At 43.4% G+C, this 12,454-nt stretch overlaps 1 protein-coding gene across 1 annotated transcript in view; it reads left to right on the forward strand.

Moving 5' to 3' along the window:
• Mov10l1 (Mov10 like RISC complex RNA helicase 1) overlaps nt 1-12,454 on the forward strand; it is a 62,467-nt gene that overhangs the window by 19,044 nt on the left and 30,969 nt on the right. Inside the window, exons 10-15 of the mRNA XM_052161515.1 lie at nt 3,749-3,863; nt 5,099-5,276; nt 5,523-5,593; nt 7,091-7,182; nt 10,652-10,710; nt 11,176-11,471. Of these exons, the coding sequence (XP_052017475.1) occupies nt 3,749-3,863; nt 5,099-5,276; nt 5,523-5,593; nt 7,091-7,182; nt 10,652-10,710; nt 11,176-11,471 (811 nt within the window). The remainder of the gene's footprint in view (nt 1-3,748; nt 3,864-5,098; nt 5,277-5,522; nt 5,594-7,090; nt 7,183-10,651; nt 10,711-11,175; nt 11,472-12,454) is intronic.

Raw genomic sequence — 12,454 nt, forward strand, 5'->3', positions numbered from 1 at the left:
ATGGTTAGAGAACATAAAACGCAGTTTCCTGGCACAGAGCAGTCAGTTAGTGCTGATGGCTTTTGCTCACTTTTGGGTACGAGTCTAGAGAATAAGCCCAGACTGGGAGCAAGATGGCGCCCTGTCTGCAGGCACAGAGAGTCCGTGAGATGGATGGTGACTGTAAGAACAGTGCTCCGATACCCACTGGGGGCACACCGTCCAGCCAGAGTCTGAGAGGAAGCTAAGATAAATGCCAACAAACAAACACTCCAGTGCCCCACTAGCTATTTCCCCGGGAGTATTAGCACATTCATGTACAAGACTTTCTCTAGATGAGTGGTTCTCAGCCTTCCTAATGCTGAAAACCCTTAATACAGTTCCTCATGGTGTGGTGACCCCAGCCATAACATTCTTTCATTGCTACTTCACAATTGTAAGTTTGCTACCATTAGGAATCATAATGTAACTATCTGATATGCAAGACATCTGACATGTGACCCCGTGGATGAGAACCACTGCTCTAGAACAAGACTGTTGGTTTCCTGGCAGTCTGGGCAGTGGTGGGCCCTCACTCCCAGCTGTCTAATGCCTGATGTGCTGCCAGGACCCCGGGGTCACTCGGCCATGGTGCTTGGTCATGTAGCTGTTAGACATCAGGGTCAGGGCATGTACTATAACAGACTTCTTTATATTTTGTTGTTGTTGGTTTTTCAAGACAGGGTTTCTCTGTGTAGCCCTAGCTGTTCTGGAACTCACTCTGTAGACCAGACTGGCCTCAAACTCAGAAATCCGCCTGCCTCTGTCTCCCTGAGTACTGGGATTACAGGTATGAGCCACCACACCTGGGTCTCTTTAAGTTTTAAATAAGCGTATAAAACAGTGGGGGTTTTGTGATATTTGTAAACGATGTCCACCTGCTCACACATCTTCCCCTCCCTCCAGTAATCTCTGCATGTGTATTTCTTTTTTCCTTCTCCCTTTTCCTCACACACAGCCCTTTTTTTTCTGCCTTCTCATGGGGTGTGAGTTTAGAAGTCTGTATTCTACATATAAGAGAAAATTTTCCTTCCTTAGATGGCCTTCCTTCCATCCATCCTTCCTTCCATCCATCCTTCCTTCTTAAGATGATGATCTCCAGTTTTAGCACACAACACAATTGGTCTCCTTTTGTGACTGACTAAAACTCTTGTATGAATACACATGATATTGTGCATCAGCCGTTGCTAGCTGTCTGGACTGATTGCATTATTAGCTGTCAAGGACTGAATCAGCATGGATGTGCAGGTGTCTCTGTGGTGTGCTGATGTGGGGTCCTGTAGACAGCATCGTGGGGCAGCTCCTGTAGCAGTTCTGGCTTTAGTTTTGTGAGGACCATCTGTACTGCTCTCAGTGGCTGTGCTACATCACAGTCCCACAGCAGTGTGGCTTCCACGCCCTCACTGGTATTCAGAATCCTCTGTTGTAAGCAAGATAGAAGGAATCTCTGAGCAATATACTGTACATTTTTATGTTCATTGAGCCATTTGTATTTCTTTTGAGAACTGTCTGTTCAATTGATTTGCCTAAAAAATGACTGGATGTTTTGGGGTTTTTCTGTTATTTTTATGGCTGATGTTTCACTTCATATAGATTCTAGGTTTGTTGTTTTCAAGACAGGGTTTCTCTGTGTAGCCCTGGCTGTCCTAGAACTCGTTCTGTAGGCCAGGCTGGCCTGGAACTCAGAATTCTGCCTGTCTCTGCTAAGTACAGGATTAAAGGCCTGTGCCACCACTGCCCAGCTAGCTCTGGGCTTCAGTTCCCTGTCAGCTGCTGACACTTTGCAAGCTGCTCCTTCATGCCAGTTGTTTCTTCTACCGTAAAAAAGCCTTTAATTCTGTGACACTCTGCTTGTCAAGCACTGCTCCACTGACTGAGTTATTGTAGTCACAGGCACAGCAAACCTTGCCAGAGCCTCGATCATGAAATGCAAAGTCAGAGTGTGGGACTTATTCGGGGTCTTTGGTCCTTTTGAGATGGTTTTGTAGAGAACAGGAGATAGGGATCTAGTTAACTCCTATACATAGAGCTACTTGTGGAATTTGTTAGGGGCTGTCATTTATCTGCTCCTGTTTTTACACCATTGTTGAAAATCAAATGATTGTAACTTTGTGAATTATTTCTGGATTTCCCTTTTTATTCTGTTCTTCTGTGTGAACAGAAGTCTGTTATGTTTGCATTTGGTATTGAGACATGGTCTTACTGCATAGTTCTGGCTAGCCAGGAACTCAGGGAGCTGCCTTATGTAGGTGTGTTGATTGTCTCAGTCCCTCTGAATCTCATTAACTTCTGCAACTAGTTCATTTGTATTTACTCCATGCCCCTGCTTCCCAAATGTCTGTTTCCATGATGCCCTTCACCTGCGGAGGTGAAGACAGTCCTGAGTTTGAGTTAAGCAGCAGCAGTCTTCAGTATAGTTAGATTAGTCCTGTAGTTGACTTCAACGTTTCCGCCCAGAGATACAGACTACCTGCTGAGTCCTGGGTTAAACGAACCCACAATACAGGAAGTGGCCATGAGGTCGAGATAGGGCATATACCTCTGCTCCCTCTATGCACATGAACTGCGTCAGAGCCTGAAGGGCCCTGTCCTGAACTCATTCTCTCTCTCCACTTTCCCCATTTTTTCTGCCATTTCTGTAGCTCTGTCCTTTGCCTTACTAGACGAAAAACTGCTGTGAATTTGAGTGCAGCTAACCAGATGAAGGTAGAAGCTTGGGATGAGCTTAGATTTCTCCAGGGAAACAGCCGAGAACAAGCAGATGAGTTGAATCAGTTTACCAAATGTGTTCTCATTGGTGATGTGTCATATCACTTCCAGTACCCCGCCTTCACTAAAGGTGCAGTGATAAGAGGTTAGCTACCTAGGAAGTTAAAACTGACTTCAAGCCCATGGTCTAAGTAGGTTCCTGGGACTTTCCTGTGTTGTTCTCCTATAGCTTGCAGAGCTCTGCCCAGCTCTGTTGCAGAAATGAGAATATCACACCACAGCTTGTATGGAGACAGGATCTTGAACCCAGAGTGACCTAGTCCATGTCAGATGTTTCCATTAACAAATGAACTCTAGACTTTCTGAAGCAGGCCAGAGTATCTGAGGAAAAATGTCTCATATGAGCATCACTAAAACCTCAAGTCTTCTGAAATCTGAAAACGTCTAAATGTTGACATATGACCTATAAGCTTCAGATTTTGTTGCATTTCAGAAAAATCTATAACTGATAAAATCTATGTAAATATTGCAAAACGAAGAAGAATATGCTAAAAATATATAGAAGTATAGCTCAGTTATATCCCAAAACTGGGGAATACAAAAACAAAAAACTGAAACATTTCTGGACCCACACATTGAAGATAAGAGATACTCATAAACTATAAGATTTCTAGATTAAGAATTACTTGGAGTTCAGTCAATACTTGCTATGTAACCATGAGAAACTGCATTCAGTCTCCAGAACCCATATTAAGAAGCATGTCATGGTGGTGTGCCACGTTATGATTCCACCACTGGCAAGGTAGAGACAGACATCCTGGAGCACACTGGCTGGCCGCATTAGCCTATTCTGGTAATCCCTAGGCCAGAGAGACTGTTTCAAAAAGTCAAGGTTGATGTACTTGAGGAACAATACCCAAAGTTGTCCTCTGGCCTCTACAAGTGTATATGTGCCTCACACGTGCACACACACAAACATACACACTTAACGCACTTTGATTTAACTTGTTTTTCTTTTAAGGAACTCAAGGCGACAACTTCCAAGTTTTCTTCCACAGTATCCAATACCAGATAGACTTAAAAAATGTGTGGAACAGAAAATTGACATCCTGACTTTCCAGCCGCTTCTTGCAGAGGTAGGCGAACATCTGAAGGATGTGAGGTGCTACTCACCACTACAGCTCTATTCACAAGGAGGGTAAGTCCTTGGACTCAGATCTCCTGTCCTCGGACCTCAGACTCTACCACAGATCTACAGATTACACTTCTAGATCATAGTCCATCATTGGAAGAAGTCAGGACAGGAACTCAAGCACAACAGGAACCTGGAGGCAGGAGCTGATGCAGAGGCCATGGAGGAGTGCTGCTGACTGGCTTGCTTCCCGCGGCTTCCTCAGCACAATTTCCTCTAGAACACAGCGTGAGGTGGGCCCTCCCCCATTGATCACTAATTGAGGAAATACCTTACAGCTGGATCTCATGGAGGCATTTCCTCACCTGAGACTTTTTCTTCTCTGATGACTTAGCTTGGGTCAAGGGACACAAAACTAGACAGGACATCTGGGAAGATGGCTTCTGAAAGGGAGGTGTTTGCTGTGCAACCAGAAGGGCCTGAGTTCATTTTCTCATCACTCAATTTAAAACATTGATGTGATTGATGTGTCTAACCAGGCTGGAAATGGAGATGGGGGTTCCAGGGCTCCCTGGCCAGTCAGTGTAACCAAAATGGTGAGCTCTGGGTTCAGTGAGAACCTGTCTTAAGAAGTAAGATGAAAGGGCCTGGAGCGGTGCCTCTGCAGCTACTAGCACCTTCTTCTAGTGCAGAGGACCTGCATTTAGTTCCCAGCATCCACACCGTGACTCACAGCCTTTTGTAACTCCAGGTGTAGTAGTAGCTCTAGTGCTCTCTTCTGCCCCAACCTCACGATACTTCATGAATGTGGTATACTTGTTATACAAACAAGTAAACATTTGTACACAGCAAAATAATAAAATCTTAAAAAAGGAAGGTAGAAGAATGAGGAAGAAGACATTCTGACGTCACTCTCTGGACTCTACATGTACCCAATTAGGCAAGTGCACATACATGTACACACTTGCACACACACACACAAGCACACAGCTGTCTAAGGGCCCAGACTCTGTCAGTGAATAGAGAGGTGTCTGGCCAAGGAGGAGCCAGAACCCCGTGGTTCTCCATGAGCCCAGGGATGGAGGTGTGCTGATGGGGCTCACCGCCTCCGCCCTGAGTCCTCTGGCCTATGGTAAACGTCTTGGGTGTGAGCAGGGTAGATACTGGACTCCATGAGTGCTCGTTCCTTAGATGAGGGGTGTGTTGTTCTCCCTCACAGACTAGATGATTCTATTTCAGCTTTTGAACATGTCAAACTACAAGGAGAAGTTCTCCACTCTGCTGTGGCTAGAGGAGATCCATGCAGAAATAGAGCTGAAGGAGTACAACATGAGCAGCGTTGTCCTCAAGAGGAAGGGGGATCTGCTGGTTCTGGAGGTCCCAGGGCTCGCCGAGAGCCGGCCTTCCCTCTATGCAGGTGCGATCTCACCGTGGATTAGAGATCACAGTGAAGAATTGGCTGTATACTTGGGTTATCCCATTTTTGTTCTTTGAACAACATTTACTTAAATAGGAATGATCAAGAGTATATACTATCTATGTTTCTGTTATATATTATCTTTAAACAACAAGTACCAGAAATGTTATATTTTATTATACTTCATTAAGACTTGATTTCATAGTAAAATGAGAAATGATTTTATGTAATATTTTTTTAACCTAGGTGACAAACTAATTTTAAAATCTCAAGAATACAATGGACACGTCATTGAATATATCGGCTATGTCATGGAGGTGAGAGGATAATCCTCAAAGGTCAGACTGACCCATCTACTTTTGAGGAGGGACTCTGGTGGCTTTGTCTGTATTGTGGGGCATTTAAGGATACAACGAATCTTTGAGTAATCTTTGCTGTGTAAAGGGAACTTCCTGTCTAAGAAAGTCTATAATTCTCACCTATATAAAACACTCATAAGCCATGTTTGTGTTTAATCAGCTTTGGGCACTGTGTGCATGATGAGGAAGAGTTAGCAAGGGGGCCCTCAGGAGGAGGGACACGCTAAGCGAGTGTGGTACTGAGGCCCTTGAGTGGATGCTACAGTTCATTAAAGCTAGGTGCTCAGTCACTGCACCGCCCGTCTCAGAGTGGCTCCCTTGGTTCTGCCATCAGTTTTCTGTCTAGAACATGAGGTGGGATACGCAGGCCTGTGCAGAAGGTGTTCAGTAGGCCGGATGGTTTAGTTGGTAGAGAAGCCACATCTAAAACAAGTAGGGTGCTGAAGTCAACTCTGACACCTTCCAACCAGCAGGGATAGGCCAGTGTAGTCTCTTGGCCCTGGAAAGTTGTGCCCTACTAGGAGAGCCAATTTGTAGAGTTTAGGGGAGAGAAGACTCATTTAGGCCCTTGCTGAGAGCTACCCACTAACAGCTGGCCCCCCTCACAGAGGATCTTCCTGCCCAGTGTCTTAATTAGGATTCTATTGTTGTGATAAAACATCGTGTCCAAAAGCAGATTGGGGAAGAAATGATTTAATTGGCTTAGAGGTTACAGTTTATCATCAGAGGAACCAAAGTGTGGACCTTCAAGGCAGGGACCAGAGGCAGAAAATGAGGCAGAAGCCATGGACGAATGCAGCTTATTGCCTTGTGTCTCACGGCTTGCTCAGCCTACTGTCTTCCTTCAAGCAGACAACCTACTCAGGGTTGACCATCTACAAGGGCCTGGTCCTTCCCAGACCAGTAGATGAGAATCTGGCCTATTGACTTGACAGTGGGCCATTTTCTCAGTTGAGGTCTCCTCTTCTCAAATGACTAGCTTGTGACAGATGGACACAAAAGTAACTAGGATTCTAAGGGACACACAGCCCTTGCAGCCTTCCCAGTGAAGGGCTGGGATGGCGTCTTCTGAGAATGACAGGACTCTGTGTCCTCAGTGCTGCCCACCTGAGGACGCTTGGGTTTGCTGCCTGCAGAGGCTTCCTTCCTTTGCTATGCTAGAGCAAATATGCAGTATTATTTTATGCAGGAAAGGGAAGGCCTGGTGTGGCACTTGGATGGCGTGTAGTGGGCAGCAGGCTGTGAGTGTGCAGCACAGGAGTGCTGCTGCTGAAACGCCAAGTGGTGTGATGTGAATGGGGACATCCTCCTGTTTGTATAGCTTAAGGATTTGTAAGATACCAAATTTTGAAACTGTATTTTCATGTTGTATGGCCAAATACAGATGTAAGATTGTCCCAGGAAGACCAGTCTACTGTGTAGAAGTTGAATCACTCATTTTTTTTTTTTTTTTAGATTCATGAAGAAGATGTAACTCTTAAACTTAATCCAGGATTTGAACAGATGTATAATTTTGAACCTATGGATGTGGAGTTTACATATAATAGGTAAGATTTTAGCGAGTTTTCATCCTCCCAGATGGTGTGTGCTTGAGTGAATCAGCTGAAGTCTCCATGAACATGCAAGAGATGGCATGTTAGCTGTGCTGCACTGTGTAGATGACCCATGCGGTGGGTCCCAGTCCTCCAGAAAGCACACTGCCACTGCCTGTGTCCCAAAATGACAGTGTGGGACCAGTTCAGGCTAGATGCTGACAGGGAGAATGGAAGGATTGTGCAGCATTCCTTGGAAACCTGTGAAACTGGTCTCTGTGTGCCTACAAGAGCTACTCCCTTATCTCCTCTGGCTCTTTGTTGGCATGTACCTGTGGTGCATATCAAAGCCACTATGCTCTTCTGGCCTGCATGTCCTCACACTAGCCTCTAGGTCCTTCTGATCGATAGCCCTGTCAGTCACCAGTGTACTGCTCTCTGCCCCGGAGAGAGCCATGCAGCAGTCTCATGCTCATGATAAACCTCTTCCTCTCCATGGAGAAGTCCAGCTTAGTGGTTTCAGTGCACCTCACAACTGGTGCCAAAACCTGGGAGAACAGTGGGCCCCTTTCCAAAGGGTCCAACCCGTGCTAACTCAATCACTGTTTGAGGAATTCTGTGTTTATCGCGGCAAGGGTAAGGGAAGTTGGTACTGTTAGGACGTTGCTGTCTAGTCCTTAAGAACATGTAGCTCACCACTTATTTACTTCTTTCTTGAGTTTCTTTTATTAATATGTACTTCTCAGCTGTAGCTTTTGCCTATTTGTGGCAGATTTGTTCCTTTGTTGTTTTGGTTTGGTTTTGGTTTTTTGAGACAGGGTCTCACTGTATAGCCTTGTCTCACCTGGAACTCAGCCATGTAGACTAGGCAGCCCTCTAACCACAGAGTTTCACCTGCATCTGCCTCCTGAATGCTAGGATTACAGCTGTGTACCACCCTCCTGGCCCTGTTTTTTTTTTAAGTCTAATACCATTGTAAACAATATTAACTTTAATTTCCAGTAGCTTGCTCTCAGCATGTCCTCTCAGCAAGGAATCCGAGGTGCCTATGGGATGAATGGCACTTGGTCATGCTGTGCTTCCTTTCTACATTTGTTAGGTCTGATTTGCTGACATATATTCATTTTATACTTATGTTGGTCTACAGTAAACCCCTACATACATTGTATATTCTGGCAAACTTTGTATAGAATGAACATCATTTCTTCCTTAGATATTTGGTAGCCTCTGAAGCCTTCTAGATCCTGAGTTTTCTTCGTAGGATACTTTTAAGTTTTGTATTACATTGTTCTACTAAAATAAGGGTTTAATACTAGGTTCTTTTTATTTGCACACATGTATATGTATACATGTGTGCATGCGTGCATATGAATGTGTATGATATATGTGGGTGTGTGTGACACAGTGCACATAGAGGTCAGAGAAGATGTTGTGAAATCAGTTATCTTCTTCAGTCTTTACTTGAGTTTGGGAGTTAAACTCAGATTGTCAGATGTGGGTGGCAAGTGACTTTACTCCCTGAGCCATCTTCCAGGCCCAGTTAACCACCATTTGGTGCTAGAAATCTAACCTTGATCCTCTGTAAGATCAGTCAGTGCACTTAATTACTGAGCCATCTTTCCAGTCCTAAAAGTTTGGTATTGTATTGACCTTGTCAAAGACTCCAGTTCTGACTTTGTGGTATGGTATTCTCTGCTGTTCTTTTGTTCCCTGGTGCATTGAGTCTTGCTCTGAACTTGTATTATTTCCTTTTTCACATTTACTTCAGGCTCCATCTGCTTCTCTTTCTCCAGTTTCTCATGTTACAGGTGAAGAACATACATTGAAGGCCTTCCTTCTGCCTCACGTGTTTAGTGCTGTGTGGGTATTGCCCTTAGCTACTTTGCTGCTCTAGTTCAGTTGCTGGTCATTTAGTCCCCAGTGACATAATAAAGATTCTTTCCTAAAGATCGTGCATATATGCATGCAAGTGTGTGGGTGTGGGTGTTTGATCAAATATGTGCAAAGTACAGAGGATGGCAACCAAATTTCCTAGAGGTGGAGGTATAGATTGTGACATGGATTCTGGAATCTGAAATCTAGTCCTCTACAAGAGCAGAGAATGCACCAAACAGCTGAACCATGTCTCCAGCCTCAAGATTCTTTTTATGTTGTTCTAAGATGTTAAAATAGTTGACATCTTTGCAATTCCTCTTGCATACTAGTTCATACCTGGGCAGTTGGTTTTGGTGACCCTTCCTATCTCATTTCTTCCCTCCTTTGGAAGCCTTGTTTATTCTCCTGCACCCCCTCTAACACACACATGTATGATATCTACTTAATTTTTCTTTATTTTCTATCTGTGTTTTTTAGAATTGGTTTGGCCAAATCCTGGGGTTATTGTCCCACCACTATCCCTCTTTCTATGGAGTTTATTGTCCCAAGCAATTATGTTGCAGGACAGAGAACAGGCTTATACAGTTTCAGTGGACCTTACAGAGATACCACAGCATGCACACACTCCCAATTATGCACCACAGAAATAGATCCTAGCCATGATTTTATTATCCACTGTAATAGTTGAAAATGGTCAGGTGCCTATGTTGTATCCCACCCCTATCTGAGTTTTCAAGAAATCTGTTATATGTCTCTAAAAAGGCATGAGTCAGCTTCTGTGCTTTGCTGATTGGAGCTTCTTGTTTTTGTGCTTTGGAGAGTTAGTAATCTTGTTTTATTGAAAATTGGTTCCTAATCTTTGTTATTTTCTACTTTCAAAGGAAGGAAACCTTACAGCAATTTTTCTTTCTTTTTTTCTTCTCTTTACACAGTTATATTAATATTCCTTATTCTTCTAGAAAGGATGGCACCTGCTGTCCTGATACCTGAATTGTCTCTCCTTTTGTATAAAAGTTCTAATTACCTGGTGTGTTGTGTAGACACAGGTAGTTACAGCTCCCTTATGGCCCTTCACTTTCCCTTCACAAGGAGCAGAAGAGCCTTAATGACCCTGTGACACCTGGCCTTTGGCAGGACCTTTTATTTACAAGCCTTTTGTAAAGGTTGTCTTAGTGTGTGGTTGCTGGGAGTGAGTCATCTTGTCTGTTTCCTGCTGCTATGACAGAGACTGCAGACTGGATCGATTGTAAAGAGAAGACTTATTCTCACAGTTCTGAAGGCTTTGCAGCCTTGGTGAGGGCCTTCCAGCGGCATCGTGACATGGCAGGAACACACTAAAGGGAGCACTGGAGCAGGAAACACACAAAGCCAGAGCCAGAGTTTAAGGTTACTTTGTGACAAAGCTGTCCCTGCATATGGAATTACCTCTTAGAGGGTACACCTCCCAGCACCACCACAGAGGTGGTTGATACACCACACACCACCAGCACATACACAAAATTTCACTTAAGGTTTTGAGTTTGGAAAGAACATTCACATCATAATATTTATAATCAATTTTATAAATTCGAAACTAACAAAGCTTATTATTTTATGTTGTCTCTGGCAGGACCACAAGTAGGCGGTGTCACTATGCACTTGAGCAGGTCATCCATTTGGGCGTAAAAGGTAGTGTTCTGTAAGATTAGTATTAAATCCTCCTAGGCTACATTTGTAGAGTTCATGAAATTTTTGTGTGAAATAGTCTCTTCAGTTCTTTGGTGGTTTGTTAGAATTAATTATGTGGCAGCATGTGCTTTTACCTGCCTATTGGGCAGTTCCTCTGCCACTCCACCTTTTTTTTTTTTTTTTACTATTTCAACTCTGTAAAGATAGCATACTTAAACTGAAAGTTAGTTCATTGCTTTCTGTATTGCACTCCTGGTAATGTAGTTCATCCTTGTTCTCACAGAGATAAGTAATGGCTTGTTTCAAAGTCTATGCAATACTACTTAATATTAAAACTAGGAAAAGAGGATTCTCCACAGAACAGAATGGAATATGAACTATTTCAGAACCAGCTATAGATATTTAGGATGTCTTCATTCATACTTTTAAATAATATCTGTTCTTTCACTTTTTCTTGTTTCAAAGTATTATTTCCAGAAGAAATCATTTTACAGTCTCCTCAGGTGACAGGGAATTGGAGCCTTGCACAGGACACCAAAAATGATGGTCAGTCCATCGCCAAGGTAACCAGAAATGACGGGCAGTCCATCTCCAAGATAACCAGAAATGATGGCCAGTCCATATCCAACATCACCAAGAATGATGGGCAGTCCGTCACCAAGGTAACCAGAAATGACAACCAGTCCATCACCAAGGTAACCAGAAATGACGGGCAGTCCATCACCAACATCACCAGAAATGAAGGGCAGTCCATCACCAAGGTAACCAGAAATGACGGACAGTCTATCACCAACATCACCAGAAATGACGGGCAGTCCATCACCAAGGTAACCAGAAATGACGGACAGTCCATCACCAATGACTGGCATGCTCTGATGACTTTAATACATTTAGATATATAACATGAACTTACTTCTCACTCTATTGGAGTATTAGAAGAACATTATTCACAAATAGTCTAAATTTCAGTTAAAACTAAGAGTTAGGTGTGGTAGTTTATACCTTTAATCCCAGCACTTGGAAGGCAGAGGCAGGTGGATCTCTGTGAGTTAGAGGCCAGCCTTGTCTACAGAGTCCATTCCAGGACAGCCAGGGCTACACAGAGAAACCCTGTCTTGAGAAAAAAAAAAAGTGGTGGGTGCCGGGCTGCTAGAGAGATGGTTCAGGTGTTAAGAGCACTTGCTACTCTTCAGGAGTGCCCAGGTTTGACTCTCAGCACTCCTGTGGCAGCCAACAGCTGCCTGTAACTCCAGTTCCAAAGGATCTGCCACCATCTCTAGCCTTGAAATGCATTGTATACACATGGTACATAGATATACATGCAGAAAAATCCATATATATATATGTATATATATAAAATAAAAAATAAAATAGTCATAAGCTGTATTTAGTTTAAATATGTATATTGTTATATGTAGGACTAGAATGTTATCATATATTTAAACAATGAAAAGCTAAGATACGGTAAGGTATGGTCTTACTGAATTATAGTAAAATAGTGTGATTTTAGTCAGTATGCTCCTTTAATCCTAGCACTCAGGAGTCAGAGACAGGAGACTCTTTGTGAGTTTGAGACCATCCTCAAACTGGTCTATAAGTTCCAGATCACTCAGCAGTAGTTAATATGACCTTGTCTTAAAAAATTTTTTTGCACTCTTTTGCACTGGGCAGGGGAGTACAGTCATGTGCTTGTGTCTGCACAGAAAATGTCTGGAAGGACGCATGTCCATCAGGGCGTTACCAT

This window comes from Apodemus sylvaticus, chromosome 17 (assembly GCF_947179515.1).
Source record: "Apodemus sylvaticus chromosome 17, mApoSyl1.1, whole genome shotgun sequence".
Classification (NCBI taxonomy): Eukaryota; Metazoa; Chordata; class Mammalia; order Rodentia; family Muridae; genus Apodemus; species Apodemus sylvaticus.